The sequence below is a fragment of the Aquarana catesbeiana genome, linkage group LG07, assembly GCF_042186555.1.
Source record: "Aquarana catesbeiana isolate 2022-GZ linkage group LG07, ASM4218655v1, whole genome shotgun sequence".
NCBI classification, from domain to species: Eukaryota; Metazoa; Chordata; class Amphibia; order Anura; family Ranidae; genus Aquarana; species Aquarana catesbeiana.
The window spans coordinates 22,172,905-22,198,676 of record NC_133330.1 but is presented as its reverse complement, the minus strand read 5'-3'; the positions used below and the strand labels follow the sequence as shown (position 1 = coordinate 22,198,676).

The following is a 25,772-nucleotide window of genomic DNA, read 5'->3' as shown; positions in this document are numbered from 1 at the left end:
CAATCTATCAGAGAATGGAGATAAGCCGACTTCCTGAAGTATCATCCCACTCCTAGAGATACATTGTATTCTGTATACCGCCATTTATTTTTATTTTTCTCCACATTTACATGTACACCAAGATGTGAAGCTCACATGAGAATCCCCGTCAGAGTCCCCCCTCTCACATCAGAGTCCTCATCAGAGTCCCCCCCTTACATTAGAGTCCTCATCAGAGTCCCCTTTACATTAGAGTCCCCCCTTACATCAGAGTCCCCATTAGAGCCCTCCTTTACATAAGAGTCCCCATCAGAGTCACTCTTTACATGAGAGTCCCCACCAGAGTCCCTCTTTACATCAGAGTTCTCATCAGAGTCCCCCCTTACATGAGAGTCCCCGTCAAAGTCCCTCTTTACACGAGAGTCCCCCATTAGAGCCCTCCTTTACATAAGTGTCCCCCATTAGAGTCCTCCTTTACATGAGAGTCCCCATCAGAGACCCTTCTTACATAAGAGTCCCCATCAGAGTCACTCTTTATATGAGAGTCCCCATCAGAGTCCCTCTTTACATAAGAGTCTCCATCATTGCCCCCCCTTACATGAGAGTCCCCATCAGAATCCCTCTTTACATGAGAGTTCCCATCAGTCCCCCCTTACATGAGAGTCCCCATCAAAGTCCCTCTTTACACGAGAGTTCCCATCAGAGTCCCTCTTTACATAAGAGTCCCCATCATTGCCCCCCCTTACATGAGAGTCCCCATTAGAGTCCCCCCTTACATCAGAGTCCCCATTAGAGCCCTCCTTTACATAAGAGTCCCCATCAGAGTCCCTCTTTACACGAGAGTTCCCATTAGAGTCCCTCTTTACATAAGAGTCCCCATCATTGCCCCCCCTTACATGAGAGTCCCCATCAGAGTCCCTCTTTACATGAGAGTCCCCACCATTGCCCCCTCTTACATGAGAGTCCCCATCAGAGTCCCTCTTTACACGAGAGTTCCCATTAGAGTCCCTCTTTACATAAGAGTCCCCATCATTGCCCCCCCTTACATGAGAGTCCCCATCTGAGTCCCTCTTTACATGAAAGTTCTCATCAGAGTCCCTCCTTTCATGAGAGTCCCTATTAGAGTCCCTCCTTTCATGAGAGTCCCTATTACAGTCCTCCTTTACTAAGAGTCCCCATCAGAGTCCCTCCTTTCATGAGAGTCCCCCATTAGAGTACCCCTCCACATGAGAGACCCCATCAGATTTCCTGCCTACATGAGAGTCCCCATTAAAGTCCCCCCCCCACCAGAGAGTCCCCTCTTACATGAGAGTCCCCATTAGAGCCCCCCTCCACATGAGAGACCCCATCAGATTTCCTGCCTACATGAGAGTCCCCATTAAAGTCCCCCCCCCCCCACCAGAGAGTCCCCTCTTACATGAGAGTCCCCATTAGAGTCCTCCCTTACATGAGAGTCCCAACCAGAGTCCCCTCCACACATGAGAGTTTCCACCAGAGTCCCTCCTTACATAAGAGTCCCTCCTTTCATTAGAGTCCTCCCTTACATGAGAGTCCCTCCTTACATTCGGATCTCCCCGTACACCAGAGGGCTGGATAAAATTCTGCAGTGGGTCTTCTGATTTGGCACACGGGATGTAGTTTGGAGACCCCAGACTTTTAGACTTTTTTTTTTATTGTTGTTGCTCTAGTCAGATTTCACATCCCTGAAGGTCCTCACAAGGACTGACACATAGAGAGCTCTGACTGCGCTGCAACTGTTTTTATGTAGATGCAGCTGGAACTGCCGTACTTCCTATTTTATAAAGGTCACTCGCTATATGAGCCATGAAAACAGAATGACTGGGAATATCCCCAGCAGTACACAAACAGTTCTCATGATCCCGACCCCGCGTGTCTCCATCTGTGAGAAGGAAGAATGCCGACATTTCACCGCAAACCAACTGTCACTCCTCTAAGAGCGTCCTTAAGACCATGACTTAAAGAGCGACTCCGGCCCAACACCTAAATACACACAGGAGGTTCTTTTACTTTCCATATGATTTGTAAAGTAATGTACACATGTGATCCATCCAACCCAACTATACTACGTATATGACAGATACAATATACAGTATACTATACTATACTGTATTCAATATATACTATTCTATATGGAATATACAATATACTATACAGTATTCAATATATACTATTCTATATGGAATATACAATATATACTATACAGTATTCAATATATATTATACTATACAGTAATCAATATATGCTATACTATATGGAATATACAATATATACTATACTATACTATACAGTATTCAATATATACTATACTATATGGAATATACAATACATACTATATAGTATTCAATATATACTATTCTATATGGAATATACAATATATACTATACAGTATTCAATATATATTATACTATACAGTAATCAATATATGCTATACTATATGGAATATACAATATATACTATACTATACTATACAGTATTCAATATATACTATACTATATGGAATATACAATACATACTATATAGTATTCAATATACTCTAAACTATGCAATATTCAATATATACTATATGGAATTTACAATATATACTATACTATGCAATATTCAATATATACTTTACTATATGGAATATAGAATATATACTATACAGCATATACTGTACAATATACTTTACTACTATATGGTATAGACAATATACTATTTTATATGTCATATACAATATACTATTCTATATGTTATAGACAATATACTTTTCTATAAGGCATATACAATATATACTATACTGTACAGCATATACAATATACTCTATACCAAGGGTCCCTAAACTTTCTAAACAAAGGGTCCGGTTTTACTGTCCTTCAGATTTTAGGGGGGGCCGGACTGTGGCCATTGGGAGTAGAAAAGATCCCGACATCATTGAGAGAAAAATAATGCCCCATCATTTGTGTCACCGGGAGTAATTGTGCCCCATCATTGGTATCAGTGGAAGGAATTGTGCTCCTTTGTTAGAATCACTTGGAAGGAATTGTCCCCCATCATTGCAGAGTCTGGCTGCAGCCATTTTAACTGTGGGCAGCTGAAGCCGCTGCCTGTTCACTGCCTGGATTTACACAGGCACACGCAGAGGCACACCTCCAGCTCTGCAGCTCTCATTGGCCCTCTTATGACCCATCACCCCTCCCTTCCTGGCAAACTCTCATGAGAGTGAGAGAGCTGTGCATGATGTCATAAGCCTAGGCTAATGACCAGACAAGAAACAGGAAGTGGGCTGTATAAGGGATTTACTGGCAGAAAAAAAAAAATGTTTTACTATCCAAAGTTAAAACAGCAACAAGAGCAGAAGATTTAATAGATGGAAAGATGAAAAAATGACTGAAGGTCCGCTTTAATGGTCATAAAGTTATGGCTGATCCGTGTATCCATTTTTAAAAATTTTCTATATTTTTTTTTTTTCACGAAAGTGGAGTTACCCTTTACGTTCTAAAGGGTACATAGCTCCCTATGTATGTTCCTCTGTCAGACCACCCCGAATAATAAAAATTATGTCCCGAGCCATCTGTGGATGGGAAGGAAACAAGACATCAGTCAGACGTGGCGGGATGTATCGGGGAATATATATATGGCCGCTTCCTGTCATTTGTACACGCACAGCTCATTCGCATGTCAGCGGGCCGAGAGGAAAAAAAACAGGACATTTCTCAGCTGGCGGGTCTAATGCAACAGATAATTACATAATGAGTTTTCTGGACATCTCCTCTAATTAAGGGCTGAGAGTGCACGGTGAAGCCAGATTCGATTTCAAGGCCGGCACAGGGGCTGTTTAATGGGATTACGGCGGAGCCCTCGCGGTCCAGGTAGTGGCTTTATTGGGCCGCGTGCGTGCAATCACCTTCCCAACACGAAGGCCGGGGGATAATAGGCAATATATTATCATCTCTGTGTACTGGAGGAGCGGCTCTTAAAGGCAACCTGTCAGGATAGGAATGAGGGCCGCCATTGCTCAGCTGTTATGGAAGACGAAGATGACAGCCTTCAAACCCAAAAACAAAAAAAATGTCATAGACAGTGCCTTGAAAAAAAAAATGATACGTTTTTGTGGGAAATATTATTAATATTATTATAAATTATTATTAACATTGTTTTATAGATTAATATTATTATTATAAATATGATTATAAAATACTGTTATTATTATTTTTATTATTAGTATTATTAATTATAAATATATTATAAAATCAGATTGTGCACAACAGGGCAATTGCCCCCCCTTCCGAAAATATCACACTGACATGTCACTTGCTCTGCCCGAGTCTCGCTCTCTGTCTCACATCAGCCGATCAGCGGCGCAGAGAGAGAGACTCGTCTAGTGTAATTACGCCGCACTGCCGGTCTGCCGCTGGATGCCTGGACCAGGAGGAGGTGGGTGGAGCTGCGCCGCTGGCTTGGCCTCCTCCCTGCACTGGTTGCTAGCGCCTTGGCCGTCTGGCGTCTAGCAACGAGTGACGTCAGTGAGTCACATCGGAGTCTCAGAACTGACGTGACAGGAGCTGGAGCCTCAAACAGGGGTGGATCCAGTAGGGGGGGCAACGGGGCAATTGCTCCCCCCCCAAAAAATAGTGAGCGGGTGAGCCGGCAGGTGACTGAGCAGGCCGGCAGGTGAGCGAGCGGACGGGCAGGCTGCTGAGCAGGCCGGTGAGTGAGTGAGCATGCCGATGAGTGGTCAGGCTGGTGAGCGCGCTGGCGTGTGAATGAGTGAGCAGGCAGGTGTTCTCTCAGGAAGCCGCTACCCATCTGAATATGCAAATGAAGTGATGTTGCGGCCATCTTGGTACACCCACACTCATCCACAGTAAGCCTAGAGTTATAAGTCGGCAAGCGGACATCTTTATACACCCACCAGAGTCTTGCTTTTCATAGTTATTTTCAACAGTAAACTCAACTTATATTTCACTATATAAGCTGAGTTTACTGTTAAAAATAACTGTAAAAAGCAAGACTCCGGTGGGTGTATAAAGATGTCCGCTTGCCGACTTCTAAATCTAGGCTTACTGCAGACAAGTGCGGGTGTACCAAGATGGTCGCAATACAACGTCACTTTGGTTGCATTTTCTGATGGGTAGCGGCTTTCTTACATTATCCCTCACCGTCACTGTGCAGACGCGGGCAGCAGAGAGATTACATCATCTCTTACTGCCCACCCTCACTCTGGGACACAGCCACTGGCAAGTGACAATCCGCATCTTGTGGCAGGCGACATTGGCAAGTGACAATCAACATCTGGTGGCAGGAGACAATGACACGTGACAATCCGCATCTGGTGGCAGGCAATGGTTGCAAGTGACAAGCTGCATTTGGTGGCAGGCTTCGGTGGCAAGTTACACACTCAGGGCTCCACTTTTCACTTTTGATCTCATCTGACCAGAGCACCTTCTTCCACATGTTTGCTGTGTCCCCCACATGGCTTCTCACAAACTGCAAACAGGACCAATGGCTTTCTTCTTGTCACTCTTCCATTAAGGGCAGATTTGTGAAGTGCACGACTTATGCCCCGTACACACGAGCGGATTTTCCATTGGAAAAAACTTGGATGGTTTTTCCAACGGAATTCTGCTCAAGCTTGCCTTGCATACACACGGTCACACAAAAGTTCTCTGAACTTTCGACCGTCAAGAACACGGTGACGTACAACACTACGATGAGCCGAGAAAATTAAGTTCAATGCTTCCGAGCATGCGTCGAATTGTTTCCGAGCATACGTAGGAATTTTGCGCGTCGGAATTTGTACAGACGATCGGAATTTCCGATCTGAACTTTTTCTGACCGAAAAATAGAGGACCTGCTCTCAATCTTTTGCTGGCGGGAATTACGCCAGCAAAAGTCCGATGGAGCGTACACACGGTCAGAATTTCCGACCAACAGCTCACATCGGACTTCTGCTGGGGGAATTTCCGCTCGTGTGTACGGTGCATAATAGTTGTCCTGTGGACAGATTCTCCCACCTGAGCTGTGGATCTCTGCAGCTCCTCCAGAGTTACCATGGACCTCTTGGCTCTTCTCTGATGAATGTTCTCCTTGCCCGGCCGGTCAGTTTAGGTGGACGGCCATGTCTTGGTAGGTTTGCAGTTGTGCCATACTCTTTCCATTTTCGGATGATGGATTGAACAGAGCTCTGTGAGATGTTCAAAGCTTGGGAGATTTTTCTATAACCTAACCCTGCTTTATACTTCTCCACGACTTTATCCCTGACCTGTCTGGTGTGTTCCTTGGCCTTCATGATGCTGTTTGTTCACTAAGGTTCTCTAACAAACCTCTGAGGGCTTCACAGAACAGCTGTATTTATACTGAGATTAAATTACACACAGGTGGACTCTATTTACTAATTAGGTAATTGATTCCATTAGATTTTAGTTATGGGTATCAGAGTAAAGGGGACTGAATACAAATGCCCCCCCCCCACACTTTTCACATATTTATTTGTAAAACATTTTGAAAACCATTTATCAATTTCCTTCCACTTCACAATAATGTGCCGCTTTGTGTTGGTCTATCACATAGTGAACCAAAAGGTGTATACTGCGCTATCCCATAAAGTATTCAATAAACAAAAAAACATGTGTCTGTGAAGACCAAAAATTTCTTAATGCTGCTGCAACCATAAATGTGAGACAACCTCCACTTCAAAATACTATACAAAGAAAGGCTGCGCTGCTGTTGATTAAGTGAATGTGATCATGGACCATTTATATGGCCATAACATGTGCATCCATGTGTGATAGAAAACACTTCACGATATAAAAAAAGGAATAATAATTGTTAGGACAAACATTGAACGTAATTACCACCAATTTGAAACAAATGTGATTAAACTATATCAATGAACAGTCAAATATCCAGTATGTTATGCAACGTCCATACATAAACGTTCCTTTGCTGTAAAAGTCTTTCACCAATAAATAAGAAAGGTTATATAATGAACCACCACTCTTCTGATGATGTGAAACATGCAATGTTGTCACCCTGCAGATTGTGATGATAGGGAATTTCCTCCACCAAAAAAAACGATCTGCCCCTTACCAGATTTTCTGATCTCTTGTTAAGGAGATCGTGAGTGCAGGTGGCTATATCCCCCAGCCACTGGGTCTCTGTCAGAGGTATGGCTCCAAGGGTCACCTTTCAAGAGGTCCACTAGATGACATACTGGCACTCAGATCCCGAGAATAGATATATAAAAAAAAGAAGGAGCTCCATAGCGTAATCCTGATATTATTTATTAAAAAATCACAAGAAATACACTTACAGTATCGTAGCTTTAAAATCGCGTGTGCACACAAACTATGCCGGCCGGCTCACAGCTGCTGCCCGTCGCTTCCGGGATCAGCGATGTGGTGGTGACGTCAGCACGTCGCTCCTCCCTACGCCGTTTCGACAAAGCTGTCGTCTTCCTGGGGTTCGATAGCTACGATACTGTAAGTGTATTTCTTGTGATTTTTTAATAAATAATATCAGGATTACGCTATGGAGCTCCTTCTTTTTTTTATATATCTATTCTCGGGATCTGAGTGCCAGTATGTCATCTAGTGGACCTCTTGAAAGGTGACCCTTGGAGCCATACCTCTGACAGAGACCCAGTGGCTGGGGGATATAGCCACCTGCACTCACGATCTCCTTAACAAGAGATCAGAAAATCTGGTAAGGGGCAGATCGTTTTTTTTGGTGGAGGAAATTCCCTATCATCACAATCTGCAGGGTGACAACATTGCATGTTTCACATCATCAGAAGAGTGGTGGTTCATTATATAACCTTTCTTATTTATTGGTGAAAGACTTTTACAGCAAAGGAACATTTATGTATGGACGTTGCATAACATACTGGATATTTGACTGTTCATTGATATAGTTTAATCACATTTGTTTCAAATTGGTGGTAATTACGTTCAATGTTTGTCCTAACAATTATTATTTCTTTTTTTATATCGTGAAGTGTTTTCTATCACACATGGATGCACATGTTATGGCCATATAAATGGTCCATGATCACATTCACTTAATCAACAGCAGCGCAGCCTTTCTTTGTATACTATCACATAGCGATGCCGGCCCCGGGGAGAGGAGGAGGAGAGAACTGAGGCTTCGGGAGGCCACATCCGCTGGATGGTGGGACAGGTGAGTTTGTGTTTATTAAAAGTCAGCAGCTACACTTTTTGTAGCTGCTGACCTTTAATAAAAACAGAAAGGGCTGGAACTCCGCTTTAACACCTTCCCGCCCAGCCTATAGCAGATTGATGGCTGGGAAGTGGCTTTACCACCTTGATGACATCATAGGACGTCCTTCAGAATGGGCTGCTCGTGCGCACCCGGGGGCCCGCAGCAAGGCGATTGGTGGTGCGCTGTGTACACTGGACACAGCGCATCACTGATCATGGTAAAGAGCCTATGACTAAGCAACAATGATGTTGTGAAACACGTCAGCTGTTTGTCCTGCTTCTGTTGTCACATGAACGTTGACTATTCATTACAATAAAGGCTTTTATCGGAATGTGGCTGTCCAGAATCCATTTCTTCAATATTGCTGCACCTGGCTTCCACTTTGAGGAGGGAGTTTTCTTCAGTATACCACTTGGAACGGTTCACCCTTTTCTTAAAGAGCCTAAGGGGCCAAACCCAATCCCTAAAAAAAAAAAAAAAAAACAACCCCACACCATAATCCGCCCTCCATCAAATGATTTGGAGCAGTGCACAAAGCAAGGTCCACAAAAGCATGGATGAGTGGGCAGCACAGTGGTGTAGTGGATAGCTCTCTCGCCTAGCAGTAACAAGGGCCACTACCTGCCTGGAGTTTGCATGTTCTCCCTGTGCCTGCGTGGGTTTCCTCCGGGTACTCCGGTTTCCTCCCACCATCCAAAGACATGCTGGTAGGTTATTTGGCTTCTGTCTAAATTGGCCCTAGTATATGAATGTGAGTTAGGGACCCTATATTGTAAGCTCCTTGAGGGTAGGGACTGATGTGAATGTACAATGTATATGTAAAGCGCCTGTGTAAATTGGCGGCGCTATATGAGTGAATTTGGGGTGGAGGAACTTGACTGGCCTGCACAGAGTCCTGATCTCAAACCAGATAGAACAGCTTTGGGATGAATTAGAGCAGCCTTCTTGTCCACACAAATGCGCTTCTGGAAAAATGGTCAAACATTCCCATAGACACACTCCTAAACCTTGTGGACGGCCTTCCCAGAAGAGTTTAAGCTGCAAAGGGTGGGCCAACTCAATATTGAACCCTACAGACTAAGATTGGGATGCCATTAAAGTTCAAGTGCATGTAAAGGCAGGCGTCCCAATACTTTTGACAATATAGTGTATGTATAAGGCACAGGTTAAGGTTTATGTGTTGAAGGGGGGGGTTAGGTGTTCCGAGCTTACTTCAAGGGTGGGGGATAGTTGCAGATTTCACTTGTTCTTAGCCCTCCCTCACCAAAATCTACCAGAGCTGAAAACAAATGTATAGACTGTTAGGTTCTAAAAGTTTAACGTATCCAATGCCGCAAGCATTAATATTCCCATTTCTTACCTCAACAACAGCAGAGTCACACCGGGAACTATTGGAGGAACACTTGTGTTGGCTCACACACCATTTACAGAACCAGATAGAAGTCACACAGCTGGTGCACCTACAATGGAAAGAAGATGTGAATTCTGGGGGGCCACCATCATATCACACATCAAGAGTTCATCCAAAAAAAAAACAGCCTTGTTGGTCATTACATCACCTAAAAACCCTATAGAAACAAGTGTTTGCAATAATTGGTTCATTTCTGATGTCCTTCAGGATGATAACAAAAGCCACAGGAACTCAGTATGGCACAGAGTGAATTTCCAACTATTCTGGAAGGACCAACAAATGCACACCACCATCACCTTGGGCAAGGACTGTGGTGGTCCAGAAGCTCAGGTGACTCATTTAAGGATGGGCAGATATGCAAGATCCTCCTGAGGTGGTTACCCATCGATAGCTACTCAAAGAAAGAATCATAGTTTTGTTTTATACAGATTGCATACGCTGGCCTTTGATAGGGTGTCACAGAAGACTTTGAGGTCCATCTCAGTGTCTATATCTCAACAGTCCCAACTGTGCCCCCTTTACTGCTTTGGTGTCGCAGTGCATAATGCAAAGCACAATGGAGGGTCCACTCAAATGGGAATGGCCTCCGGGTACACCTACCCTGAGTTTGAACTCTACTATTGTTGTGCCTGTATAATAATGAAGCCAATCAAAATCTTCATGACATTTTTAAACCCCTATTAGGTGATACGTATGTGGATGTAGAACGTATGTTGGTTGAATGAATTTTGGTGTAGCGCTGGACCCCAGGATAGGTGGAAGTCGGTAGGTGGAAATAGGAAATCAGACTCCAATTTTAGAGGCAGCTCTCTGCCAACCGGGGTGTCCCAGAGGTTCCTTTGAGTATTCTTTTTTTTTTTTTTTATTAACTTTTTTTGAGAAAAAGGACAGAGAAAATAAAAACATTTACAATGACAAAATACGATAGGAAGAAGCATCCAAAACTGGAGTAAATTAGTGCTTGTACCATGGCCACAATATAGCAGTGTTCCAAAAAATATCCATCAAGGTGACCAACAGCGTTCCAACAAGGGAATTAAGTACAATAATGACATCAACTGTATGGCATTAATAGTGTAGATCAATGGTCTTTAAACTGCGGCCCAGGGGCTGAATGCGACACTTTGATTGCCTCTGTCCGGCCCTTGGGGCGCTATTCCTCCCACTGACACCAAAGATGGGGCATTAATAATTCCCCACCAAAGATGTTACATTGTTTACTCCCACTGATGCCAGGACATTTTCTTCTTCCAATGGCCACGGTTCGGCCCGCCGCCCCCCTAAAGTCTGAAGCACAGTAAACTGGTTCTTTGTTTAGGAAGTTTGGAGACCCCTGGTATCGATTCTAGAACCTGTGAAATGATGTGTCGGGGAGCCATCCGGCCATGGCATTCAACATATAGATATACAATAGAATGTAAAGTAGAGGAATCTGCTGTATCGTAAATGGTACGACCACCCTGAAAAAATAGACAGGAGGAAAAGGGAGGAAAGGAGGAAGAGAAGAGAAGGAAAAGAGTCTGTAGAGTATGCGACGAGACCTACTCTACGGCAGCCCCCAAAAATTCCATTCGCCTGCTCGCATTTTGCACGTGGATTTTGAGGGCTGGCGAGTGTGGGCTGCCTGGGAGCGGGGGTGCGAGCACCACTGGCAAGCCTGGGTTGTATGGGAGCCGTTCTCCCAGCGATCATAGGGGAAGAGAGAGGAGAGCCGCCGCTTGGTTGATTAGAGCGCCGGGAACATAACAGCTTTCATTTGAATAGCTGTGTGTTCCCCGTCGCTCGCCGTCATATACAGCACCTTCTCTTTGTCCGAGAACTTTGATAGACCATTCGTCCAATCCTGGGACAGGTGTTCTGTCCATCAAAGTTCCCAGGACAAGGGGGAGGGGCTGTATATGACGGCGTGTGGCGGGGAACACACAGCTATTGAAATAAAAGCTGTTATGTTCCCCATGCTCTGATCAACCAGGCGGCGGCGACTCTCCTCTCTCTTCCTCTGCACAGGTAGGCTTCATTAGTGACAAAGGCTGCACTGGGGACACAGGCTGCACTGGTGACACAGGCTGCACTGGGGACACAGGCTGCATTGGGGATACAGGCTGCACTGGTGACACAGGCTGCACTGGTGACAAAGGCTGCATTGGGGACACAGGCTGCATTGAGGACACAGGCTGCACTGGTGACACAGGCTGCATTGATGACACAGGCTGCATTGGGGACACAGGCTGCATTGGGGACACAGGCTGCACTGGTGACACAGGCTGCATTGGTGACACAGGCTGCACTGGTGACACAGGCTGCACTGGTGACAAAGGCTGCACTGGTGACACAGGCTGCATTGGGGACACAGGCTGCACTGGTGACACAGGCTGCATTGGGGACACAGGCTGCACTGGTGACACAGGCTGCACTGGTGACACAGGCTGCACTGGGGACACAGGCTGCATTGGGGACACAGGCTGCATTGGGGACACAGGCTGCACTGGTGACACAGGCTGCACTGGTGACAAAGGCTGCATTGGGGACACAGGCTGCACTAGTGACACAGGCTGCACTGGTGACAAAGGCTGCATTGGGAACACAGGCTGCATTGGGGACACAGGCTGCACTGGTGACAAAGGCTGCATTGGGGACACAGGCTGCACTGGTGACACAGGCTGCATTGGGTGCACAGGCTGCATTGGTGGACACAGGCTGCATTGGGGACACAGGCTGCACTGGTGACACAGGCTGCATTGGGTGCACAGGCTGCATTGGTGGACACAGGCTGCATTGGGGACACAGGCTGCACTGGTGACACAGGCTGCACTGGTGACAAAGGCTGCATTGGGGACACAGGCTGCACTGGTGACACAGGCTGCACTGGGGACACAGGCTGCATTGGGGACACAGGCTGCACTGGTGACACAGGCTGCATTGGGGACACAGGCTGCACTGGTGACACAGGCTGCATTGGGGACACAGGCTGCACTGGTGACACAGGCTGCATTGGGTGCACAGGCTGCATTGGTGGACACAGGCTGCATTGGGGACACAGGCTGCACTGGTGACACAGGCTGCACTGGTGACAAAGGCTGCATTGGGGACACAGGCTGCACTGGTGACACAGGCTGCACTGGTGACAAAGGCTGCATTGGGGACACAGGCTGCATTGGGGACACAGGCTGCACTGGTGACACAGGCTGCATTGGGGACACAGGCTGCACTGGTGACAAAGGCTGCATTGGGGACACAGGCTGCACTGGTGACACAGGCTGCATTGGGTGCACAGGCTGCATTGGTGGACACAGGCTGCATTGGCGACACAGGCTGCATTGGTGGACACGGGCAGGCTGCATTTTTGGGCACAGATAAAGTTGACGTTAATATTAATTTTAATAACTTAATTCTGCATAAAACATTTAAGTGTCATTTCATGAGATAATGTATGAGGGCGTGTTAGGGGCGGGGCAGGGTAGGGGTTGGGCGGGGCAACTGGTGGCGAGTAACCCTTGAGGCCTGGCTAAGTAACTCAGGACTTGAAATTTTGAGCCCTGCTCTACGGGACACCCCCAAGACAACCCCGAATCTGTAGAGCATCATGAGTCCTTGGTCTATTCTGAAGAATCATGGAAAGATGAAAGCACTAGAAAACTTGAATGAATCCAGTAAAGGTTTTCATTGCCACTATAAGAGGTCAAAAGATCAACACATTTCAGGGGCTGAAAATTCTTCTTCCATCGGGGATATGAAACAAGATAATAAAATAATATTAACCGAGGATCGAAAAATACAAACAATCTTTAACCTAATATACAGGGATGAGCATAATTACAAGAATATCAGTTCTAATGCTGGGTTAGATTAGAGATGATGTATTTTCGCTGTAGACCCTCAGTTTATAATATTGTATATTATTGTAAGTCTTAGCCCTGACGAGGGGGGGATTTTGAAAGCCTAAAACACAACTTTCCTGGACTCATTCAAGTTTTGTGGTGCTCTCATCCCTTCGATATTCTTCGGGCTACTCCAAGGATACTCTAGGACACTCCGGTTGGAAGAGCGTTGCCTTCAAGAAGTTGGGTCCTGATTTCTGACTTCCGCCTTCCCTGGGTTCCATTGTTCCACCAACACACATCGCGTTCATGAATGTGGCTTTTCATAGCCAACAACGTTGAGATATTCAGATCCAGAGACTATCCTAAAGTGCGGGCGGGCGGCCTTTAGAAGCAGTTTGTGATTATCTTACGATGTTTTAGGATGGATGTTGATGGTCCTCTCACAGTCATATATAATGAAATTGCTTTCGGCAATATGGATCCCTCCAACAGTGACACCCAGAGTGATGTTCACGTGATCTGCCAGAGATATAAAATGAGAGAAATTTCATCAGTATGGTGTTGAGAAGCTCTGCCGAGGTTCGCACTGGACGCAAAACATCAACTCAATAATGCAGCTAGCTGAAGGGTTTAATAAAAAGTAATAAAGGGAACACTATGCAATTTAATAATACAAAGATGAACATTGTTGCAAATCGCTTTTGCTTTGGAAACCAAAATGAACACTAGCAGTCCCCATATTTGATGCTCGAAAAAAAAAAAAAAAATAGCGTGATATTTGCTTGCAACAGGAAATTTCCTTAGACTGGTCACCATGATGTCATGGTTCTCACTATCCTCCTCTTCTTAATCTACCTAAATTTGTTATTTGTCAATTCACGTTCTTCCCCGTTTTAGCACTGCCCTTTTTCTGAGACTCCTATTTACATATTCAGTGAAAAAGAAGGAGGAGGCCGCACAGAACTGACCAATAAGGGGCTGCGCATATTTTTTCAAATTGGCTAATTTGACTGCAATGGCTTCATAATGCTTGAACCTTAGATGCCCAGACCATATGAAGCAACATCAATTTGTGTTGGGGATGGATTGTAGCTGACGGGGGGGGGGGGGGGGCTGGGGAATGTCCCAGGCCCAGCATCAGTGAATCTAAACATGGCCTTAGGCTTGTTGGTCAATAGGAGGAGGAGTAGTGCCCCATTGGTATTCGTGGGAGGAATAGCGTCCCATCATTGGTGTCAGTGGCAGGAAAAAGGCCCCACTGTTGGTGTTAGTGGGGGGGGATGGTGCCCCATCATTGGTGTCAGTGGGAGAAATAGTGTCCCATCATTAGTGTCTGTGGGAGGACTAGTGCCCCATCATTGGTGTTAGTGGGAGGAATAGTTCCCCATGGTTGGTGTCAGTGGGAGGAATAGTGCCCCATGGTTGGTGTCAGTGGGAGAAATAGTGCCCCATGACTCATGTCAGTGGGAGGATCATTGCTGTTAATGGGATGAATAGTATGCCATCATTGCTGCCAGTGAGAGGAATAGTGCTCCATTATTGGTATCAGTGGGAGAAATAGTGCCCCATCATTTGGGTCAGTGGAAGGAATAGTGCCCCATCATTGGTGTATGTGGGAAAATAGTGCCCCATCATTGGTCTCAGTGAAAGGAATAGTGCCCCATCATTGGTATCAGTGTGAGGAATAGTGCCCCATCATTGGTGTCGGTGGGAGAAATATTGCCCCGTCACTGGTTTCAGTGGGAGGAATAGTATCCCATCATTAATGTCAGTGGAGGAATATTGCCCCATCATTGTTGTTAGTGGGATAAATAGTGCCCCATCATTGGTTTCAGTGGGAGGAATAGTGCCCCATCATTGGTGTCAGTGGAAGGAATAGAGCCCCATCATTGGTGTCAGTGGGATGAATAGTGCCCCATCATTGGTGTTAGTGGGAGATATAGTACGCGCCATAATTGGTGTCGGTGGAAGGAATAGTGCCACATCATTGGTGTCGGTGGGAGGAATAGTGGCCCATCATTGGTGTCAGTGGGAGGAATAGCACCTCATATCATTGGGAGGAATAATGCCCCAAGGGCCGGGTAAAAGCTAGCAAAGGAGGCCACTGTTCTAAAACTACTTTGTCAGATTGACAATGAATTTCAAGAGCTAGAAAGTGTGCATTCCTAGTTCTTTGCTGCAACTTTCATGAATGTCCTTATGGAAAAAGGCACTGTGCTTGACTAAAAACTAACCAATGTGAAATATGTACGGAAATAGAGGCTATTCAAGATCTCTCTTTGTAGAATTGTTAGTTGCCTGGCTGTCGTGTAGATCTAATAGCTCTAGTACTTCCAATGGGACTGACCAGGAACAGGGATGCAAATAAGGAGCCCTGATTCTGTTATGACTTCACTGACTGCATGCATGTTCCAAGTACTGGAGACTGAAAATTTGGTAGTAAAATCACATTTTCAGAAGGTCGGTAATGGCAGACTCCCAACTTCTCCAGGACACGGAGAAGACTCCTCAAATCACTGTCAGGTCATTGATTGATTTTACTGGTTGCCTCATTGTGGTTGCAATTATTCCTCAAGCGTACAATTAGAGAGGTCACACACAGAAATCCATTAGGAAACACCGTGTAGGATTACAGCCGTAATAGGCCAAATTATCATTGCAATTTCACGGCAATTTGGATGTTAACCGTGACAACCCTTTTCCTCCGGGAGCAAACCCTTACATGACTACTGTTCAAATATCTGCGGCCAACGGAGTGGCCAATAAAAGGTACAAATAATTAGTATGTTACTGACGTCAAGATGGCACCACCACTGCCAAGGCTTGACTGAGCGAGAGTGTCTTCCTGTACCTTGGTTGGTGGGGAAGTCTGGGAATTTTTCCCGTGGAAGGAAGGAGCAGTGAGCCCACTTTTCTTTATCGACATTCACAATTCTGGCCGGCAAGTGAATGCCATTCCCATAGTCACAAGAAGAGTTCATCGACTGAAGACTGGGGAGGTTTCCAGTGATTTGGAGAATGATTGTCTAGAGATGAGTAGGAAGGAAAACCATTAGAGGTAAAAAAAAAATTCCAATAGGAAGATCTATACATCCCAAAAACATACCACTAGAAAAATCTATAGATCTCAAAACATTCCACTAGAAAAATCTATAGATCTCAAAACATTCCAATAGGAACAGTTATAGATTTCAAAACATTCTGTTAGGGTGATCCATAGATCCCAAAAACATCCTACTAGGAAGATCTACAGACCCTAAAAACATTCCACTAGAAAGATCTATAGATCCCCAAAACATCCCACTAGAAAAATCTATAGATCTCAAAAACATTCCACTAGAAAAATCTATAGATCCCCAAAACATCCCACTAGAAAAATCTATAAATCTCAAAAACATTCCAATAGGAACAGTTATAGATTCCAAAACATTCTGTTAGGATGATCCATAGATCCCAAAAACATCCTACTAGGAAGATCTACAGACCCTAAAAAGACATTCCACTAGAAAGATCTATAGATGTCAAAAACATTCCAATAGGAAGATTTGGAAATACCAAAAGCATTCCACTGGGATGATCTATAGGTTCAACAAACATTCCAATATGAAGATCTACAGATCCCAAGAACATTTCAATAAGAAGAAGATTTATAGATTCTAGATCATTCTGATAAAATGATCTACGGAGCCCTAAATCGTTCCAACAGTAAGATCAATATATCTTAAAAACAATCCAAAAGGAAGATCTATAAAATCACTAAAATATTCCACTAGAAAGATCATCAGGTTCCAAAAACATTGCAACAGGAAGATCTACAGACTCTGAAAACATCCCACTAGAAAACTCTATAGAGGTCAAAAACATTCCAATAGGAAGATCTATAAATCCCAAAAGCATTTCACTGGGATGATCTATAGATCCAAAATCATTCCAACAAGAAGATCTATAGATACAAAAAACATTTCAATAGGAAAAATCTATAGGTCCCAAAAACATTCCATCAGAAAGATCTATAGATCCCTAGAAATATTCCAATAGGAGGATCTAAAGATTCCAAAAATATTCTGATATGATGATCTATCGATACAAAAAAATTCCACTAGAAAGATCATCGGATACCAAAAACATTCCAACAGCAAGATCTATAGTTTCCAAAAACATTCTAGTAGAATGATCTATGGATCCCAAAATCTTTCCAACAATAAGATCTGTATATCTTAAAAACAATCCAATAGGAAGATCTATAGATGCCAAAATATTCCACCAGAAAGATCACCAGATACCAGAAACATTCCATCAGAAAGATCTATGGTTTCCCTAAAAATTCAGGTCAATCTATAGATCTTAAAAACATTCTGCAAGAAGGAGCTCTATATAAATGAACCTCAATTACCAAAAAAAAAGTTATCCCAACACCTATTTTTCTTTATTTTCCTTTATGCTCTGCACTTTACTGATCTGCACACACCGCTGACACCGGAGTCGCCTACATCCCACACAACTCTCACCTGAGTCTCGGAGGCGAAGTCGATTTTATCCGGGATAATTTTGACCGCTGGACACTGCTGCACCCCTCCCCTTGGATTGGTCCAGAACGCACCCTCTTCAGAATTAGAGCATTCTTGTTGCATGGAGCACCTGAAATAAGAAAGAAAACAAATATGACCAGTGATATACCAAAGGTACGAGTCCTGGACTCCTATGAGGAACAGATATGAGATACAGCTACTATGGTTTTTTTTTACATTCTTTTTTTATTAAAGCCTAAAAAATGTAGCTAAAATTACAGAGAGAGAGCAGCAGTGAGCCGTCTTTATTACAGGAAGCTCCTGCACAGAGGCAAAGTTTTACAATGGAGTTCAACTTTAGCTTTTTTTTTAAATACTGTGTATATATATATATATATATATATATATATATATATATATATATTGCGTTCTGTCATAAGGTTATTTTTTATAAAAACAGCATTTAGAGCAGGGCTCAAAATTTCAAGTCCTGAGCTACTAGCCAGGCCTTAAGGGTTACTGGCCACCAGTTGCACCACCCAACCCCTACCCTGCCCCGCCCCTAATTCCGCCTCTAAACACTCCCTCATAAATTATCTCATGAAATGACGCTGTTAAATGTTTTATGCAGAATTAAGTTACAAAAATAAATATTAACAACAACTTTATCAGCGCCCATCAGTGCTGCCTCACCAGTGCCCATCATTGCCGCCTCATCAGTGCCCACCAAAGCCGCCTCACTAGTGCCCATCAATGCAGCCTGACTAGTGCCCATCAATACCGACTCACTAGTAGCCATCCATGCAGCCACACCAGTGCCCATCAATGCAGCCTCACCAGTGCCCATTAGCACAGCCTCACCAGTGCCCATCAATGCAGCCTCACCAGTGCCCATCAATGCAGCCCATAAATGTAGCCTCACCAGTGCTAATGAATGCAGCCCATGAATGCAGCCTCACCAATGCCCATGAATGCAGCCTCACCAGTCCCCATCAATGCAGCCTCACCAGTGCCCATCAAGGCAACCTCACCAGTGCCCACGATTGCAGCCCATTAATTCAGCCTCACCAGTGCCCATCAATGCAGCCTCACCATTGCCCATCAATGCAGCCTCACCAGTGCCCATTAGAACAGCCTCACCAGTGCCCATTAGCACAGCCTCACCAGTGCCCATCAATACAGCCCGTGAATGTAGCCTCACCAGTGCCCATGAATTCAGCCTCACCAGTGCCCATGAATGCAGCCCATGAATGCAGCCTGACCAGTGCCCATCAATGCAGCCTGACCAGTGCCCATCAATGCAGCCTCACCAGTGCCCATCAATGCAGCCCATGAATTTAACCTCACTAGTGCCCATGAATGCAGCCTCACCAGTGCCCATGAATGCAGCCCATGAATGCAGCCTCACCAGTGCCCATCAATGCAGCCTGACCAGTGCCCATCAATGCAGCCTCACCAGTGCCCATCAGCGCAGCCTCACCAGTGCCCATCAATGCAACCTCACAAGTGCCCACCAATGCAGCCCATTAATTCAGCCTCACCAGTGCCCATCAATGCAGCCTCACCATTGCCCATCAATGCAGTCCCACCAGTGCCCATAAATGTAGCCTCATCAGTGCCCATCAATGCAGCCCATGAATGCATCCTCACCAGTGCCCATCAATGAAGACTCACCAGTGCCTATTAACACAGCCTCACCAGTGCAGGGGATCAAAGAGAGGAGAGGAAGAGGAGAGCCGACCGGATCATCAAACATAGCGGGGATCGTCCACTGTGACAGCTTTGATTTGAATTGCCCGGAGCCCGCAGTCACACAAAGTCCTGGACCGGCTCCTTTGATAAAGGTCACACGTCCCGGCACTGGATCAGTTTTCTGCCTATCAAAGGAGCCAGTCCAGGAGGTGGGACTTAGTGCAACTGCAGGCACCAAACGATTCAAATCAAAGCTGTCAAAGCGGGCGATCCTCTTTCTGTGTGATGATCCGACCTGTTCTCCTCTTCCTCTCCTCTCTTCCCCAGGTTCTTGGGAGAACGTCTTCCATTCAAACCCCGCCTCCCGGCGCCGCTCATCCCCCCCCCCCCCCCCCCCCCGAGGCAGCCCACAGCCGCCCTCAAGCTTTTTCCTCTCGCCAAATGCGAGCAGGTGATTGGAAATTTTGAGGGCTGATTTACAGGATTATTTAATTATTAAAAGTTGAACTCAAATAATCAAATTTTGTCCAAATTCATTCATCATGTGCATTCTAACATGGATTCTTGGTGCACTTTGTGTATTTCTTCCAGATCTGTGCAGTAATTCAGTGTGAGACTTCCTGTAATAAAGACCGCTCACTGCTGCTCTCTCTCCTTGTGCAGAGGGACTGGTCTTGTCTCCGCCCCCCTTCTGTAGTCTCCTGCAGGAAGCCTGTAGTGGGTGGGGTCTCCTGGGCCCCTCCCACAGCTCGGCTCTCTGCACAGACTATGTACAGCACAATGATGATGTCACTGCTACTTTTTCAAGGTAATATCTCCGTTTGCAGAGGAATTTGGTGCACACAAAGTATATTTACATCCTTTGGGGATATAGAGGAATATATTTCAAAGAAAGTTTTTGTACTCAAAGTTTAGCTTTAATCCATATTTCTTTTTCAGACGCGATTGTGAATATTTATCTGACAACGCGAAGCCCCCGACTTCTCTCCTGTGTGAATGTCAGCGATCTGATGTGAGATTAATGAGGCTGATTTGTCCTGATCTGGAATAGCGATAAGCAATTATCTGCTTATCAGTCCTGCCGCGGCTTCCGCTGACCTTCACGACTCAGTGACAACATCCGAATCTCACGCCGCGGCTCGCCGCATACATTAATCCGCCTCCTAATTAATCAGACGGAAGAGCTGCAACGAGCTTGTCACTCCCGCCGCGATTGATATTCAGGCCATTAATGAGTACATTCGATGGATACAAAGTTATATTGTCATCGCCGGCTAAAAAAATGTGATTAGTATGTTTGCCGCTAACAGGCGACCGCGATTTATGACAAGTGACAAAGCAAGCGGAACTTGGCGGTAATCGGTGAGGAATGATAACAACGCAGGAATAATGGGAAGATATAGGGGACGGGATATTGGTAATGATATAGCACTTACAGCGCGGGAAATCTGTCACTGAGAAAAGAGCGATTCGACACGCGGGTCACAAATGACATGAGGTGGCGCTATGTTGGTCGGTGTGCACAAAAAGTTACTACCTTGATTCCCCGAAAATAAGACCTAGCGTGATTGTCGGTGATGGCTGCAATATAAGCCCTACCCCCCCAAATAAGCCCTAGTTAAAGTCCTTGTAGGTCTTATTTTCAGGGTAGGGCTTATTTTGGGGGAAACAGGGTAGGGCTTATTTGGGGGGTAGGGCTTATATTGCAGCCATCACCGACAATCACGCTAGGTCTTATTTTCGGGGAAACAGGGTATGTATCACTAAACTTCCTATGGTTGTTGCCATGTGAACTACTTACCTTCAGTGCCCAAGGTTAGCCGTTACCACAAATTACCCCAAACAATATATATTTTCTGAAAGCAAGAGAGCCCTGGAGAATAAAATAGTGGCTGTTGCAATTTTTATATGTCACACGATATTTGTGCAGCATTTTATCAAATGCAATTTTTCTGAGAAAAAAATGCATAAAAATGAATTTCAGTGCACACAAACGCAATATAATACCCAATTTTTGGTAAAAAAAAAAAAAGACGGGGTTGCATCGAATATATATATATATCTATATATATATAGATATATATATATCTATATATATATATGGACAAAAAATGGGACAATTGCTCCAACGCTGCAATCCATTTACTGGAAAATTAGTTCAGAAAAATACAAACTTGAAATGCCAATATACTGCTGCTACTGCACAGTTACATAAATCATGTTTCTTCATCAGGCTAGTCAGGCTGTTATTATTTTATATAATATAAAAATGAAAAAAAATTAGAAAAAAGTCTTAAAATATATTTTTAAGTAAAATAAATAAAAATAATTTTTAAAAATAATATATAGAACCCTCATCCCCCCTGCTCAAAGGCACACATGCCAATGCTTGTGTATGTAAACAGCGAGTGCACCACACCAGGGAGGGATGAATGTCTGAGTGAGAGCAACAATTCCAGAGCCATCATTCATGATTAGCTGTACAATGATAACCTGTAAAGACTTTTAAAGCATCACCTATGAAAAATTTTAGGTACCGCAGTTTGTCGCTATTTCATGGGCACACACAATTTTGAGTCTTGACATGTTTGGTCTCTATCTATCTATATAATACATATATATATATATATATATATATATATATATATACCGTACATATACAGTATATATATATATATATATATATATATATATATATATATAATTTTTTTTTAACACTTTTTTACTACTTTTTTTTTATGTATCTTTATTGGTATCACAAGGGGGCTATCAAGCCCCCATGTGATACTTTTAGGCAGGTGACAGGTCCAGGGAGGGGGAGGTTCTTAACTTTTTTTTTTTTATTCTATTTTTTTACCTGAATAATAGATATTTTTTTAAGAGTTTTTACATTTTTTTTTTTATTAATTATTGATTTACACACATATATATATACTGTATATTTTAACACTTTTAAACATTTTTCTCATGTAACATCATTGCTATCACAGAGGGCTAACAAACACTCATGTGATACCTTTGGGCAGGTGACAGGTCCAAGGGGGAGGGGGGGGGGGGTTGTTTCTTAATTTTCTTTTTTTAATTATCTTTATTTAATATCTAAAAACTATATTTTAAGACATTTTCACTTAGGGGTGTACTCACTTTTGTTGCCAGCGGTTTAGACATTAATGGCTGTGTGTTGAGTTATTTTGAGAGGACAGCAAATTTACACTGTTATACAAGCTGTACACTCACTACTTTACATTGTAACAAAGTGTCATTTCTTCAGTGTTGTCACATGAAAAGATAGAAGAAAATATTTACAGAAAGTGGGAAGGATGTCTGTGACTATAGGGGGCCGGTATAGAAATACATCTCACATACACCATAGATTGTCAGCCTTGTGCAACAACAAGCGGCCAAGTCAGAAGACTGGTCCTCATCTTTTGTGAGATATTGTGTGTATATATATATTTATATATAACAATACACTTTTTACATTTTGTTTTTCATGTAACAATACCTTTGGACAGGTGACAGGTCCTCTTTATGAAGACTATAAGGTGCCTTTCAGACAAGAGATTCTCCTCCTGTGTCCATTTACACCCAGATATCTCCGGGTCCAATTCGCCAAAAAAAAAAAAAATAAGGGGATGCGTTCCGCTCTGGCTGGCTGGATCAGAATGGGCTGTTTCCATCCCCCCTCCCCTCAGCTCAGCAGGGGGTCCGCGCATGGATCCCCTGCTGAGCAAAAACAGATCCGCCACGTGTGAAAGGGGACTTTAGACTATCCATTAGACTTCAATGTCTCCCCTGCCCTCCAATATGCTCCAATGCAGCTAACTTAGCACAGATGGTGCTTGATTAGCTTCTTCCCTACCTGTTTTCTGCTACGTTCAGCACCCTGTGGGCCCCTCCCACCAGCCATGATCTGTCTACATTGCATAGAGAAGCAAGGAGACCCAGCGATGACATCACTGGGGTTAAAATAAAGTATGTCATAAAAAATAGAAAAATGTCAATTAAAAATGTCACCAGCATTTTGATGGAAGCGGGGGGACATGGAAGGCAAAATATAAGCTTTAAACTGGAGGGGCACTTACCTGGCTTCCATTGTGCACCAACCACAATAGGCGTCTGCTGCTTGCAGACACTCTGTACAGGTCTGGAACTTGTTGCAATCGGCCACTTTCACCTTCGCCATCTGGAAATAAAGTGGGAGGGATGTCTGTGACTATAGGGGGCCGGTATAGAAGTACATCTCACATACACCATAGATTGTCAGCCTTGTGTAGTCAGAAGACTGGTCCTCATCCAGCGGGGACAGTCACACCTCGAGGGACACTTCATTAGAGAATCGGTGGGCCGGACCCTCCAGGTGTGTGAACTCCGCAACATACCGGGGTCTGCCAAAACTAACATGACGGCTGCTCTGTGCACATGTTTTGCCTTATTTTTTGGCAGCACCATCGTCCATCGTCCATTATTACTGCAATTAACCAGTTCAGCTCTCCTCCCTGGACTCCCCTCCTATGGACCAGACACATCGCTACTTTTCTGCTATGAATTAAGTTTATAAGTTACAATTGTATCCTAACTATAGATTGAAATCTACTTGCCAGGGTGCGGCAAATTGATTGAATGGGTTGTCAGTCACAGATTGATTATTCCTATCTGACGAAATCGACTGGAAAAGTAAGATCATTTATCAAAGTCACCATTTCTTCCATCTGAGCAATGTTTATAAACACTGTTAATTTGTATCTCCCTATCCCCTGTCTGATCAAAGTTTATAAACAATCTTATTTTGTATCTCTCTCTATCGCCTGTCTAAACAATGTTTATAAATTATATAACTTTGTATCTAGCTCCCATCTGAACAATGTTTATAAACGATGTTACTTTGTATCTCCCTATCTCCTGTCTGATCATTGTTTATAAACAATGTTGCTTTGTATCTCCTGTCTGATCAATGTTTACAAACAAGGTTACTTTGTATCTCTCTCTATCTCCCGTCTGATCAATGTTATTTTGTCTCTATTTCCCATCTGAACATTGTTTATAAACACTGTTACTTTGTATCTCCCAACCCCCTGTCTGATCAATGTTTATAAACAATGTTATTTTGTATCTCTCCATCTCTGGTCTGATCAATATTACTTTGTATCTATATCTTCTGTCTGATCAATGTATATAAACCATGTTACTTTGTATCTCTCTATCTCCTGTCCAATCGATGTTTATTAACAATGTTGTTTTGTATCTATCTTCAATTTGAACAATGTTTATAAACAATATTACTTTGTATCTCTCTAGCTCCTATCTGAAAAATTTTTATAAACAATGTTATTTTGTACCTTTCTATCTCCTGTCTGATCAATGTTATAACCAATGTTACTTTGTATCTATTTCCTGTCTGAACAATGTTTATAAACACTGTTACTTTGTATCTCCCTAGCCCCTGTCTGATCAATGTTTATAAACAACGTTATTTTGTATCTCTCTATCTCTTGTTCAATCAATGTTTTTAAAACAATGTTGTTTTGTATCTATCCCCAATTTGAACAATGTTTATAAACAATATTACTTTGTATCTCTCTAGCTCCCATCTGAAAAATGTATATAAACTATGTTACTTTGTATCTCTCTACCTCTGATCTGATCAATATTACTTTGTATCTATATCTTCTGTCTGATCAATGTATATGAACAATGTTACTTTGTATCTCTCTATCTCCTGTCCAATCAATGTTTATAAACAATTTTGTTTTGTATCTATCTCCAATTTGAACGATGTTTATAAACAATATTACTTTGTATCTCTCTAGCTCCCATTTGAAAAATATTTATAAACAATGTTACTTTGTATCTCTCTAGCTCTGGTCTGATCATTGTTACTTTGTATCTCTATCCCCTGTCTGAACAATGTTTATAAACAATGCTACATTGTATATCTATCTCCAGTTGGAACAATGTTTATAAAAAATGTTACTTTGTATCTCTCTGTCTCTTGTCTGAGCTTATAAACAATTTTACTTTGTATCTCTCTATCTCCTGTCCAATCAATGTTTATAAACAATTTTGTTTTGTATCTATCTCCAATTTGAACAATGTTTATAAGTAATTTTACTTTGTATCTTTCTAGCCCCTATCTTAAAA

General features: G+C 43.4%; 1 protein-coding gene across 1 annotated transcript in view; it reads right to left on the bottom strand.

Annotated features, from left to right (window-relative positions):
- PLXND1 (plexin D1) overlaps positions 1-25,772 on the bottom strand; it is a gene marked incomplete at its 5' end in the record, with an annotated part of 200,134 nt that overhangs the window by 103,141 nt on the left and 71,221 nt on the right. The window contains 5 exon segments of the mRNA XM_073591756.1: positions 9,560-9,659; positions 13,842-13,950; positions 16,283-16,457; positions 17,940-18,069; positions 23,717-23,817. Of these exon segments, the coding sequence (XP_073447857.1) occupies positions 9,560-9,659; positions 13,842-13,950; positions 16,283-16,457; positions 17,940-18,069; positions 23,717-23,817 (615 nt within the window).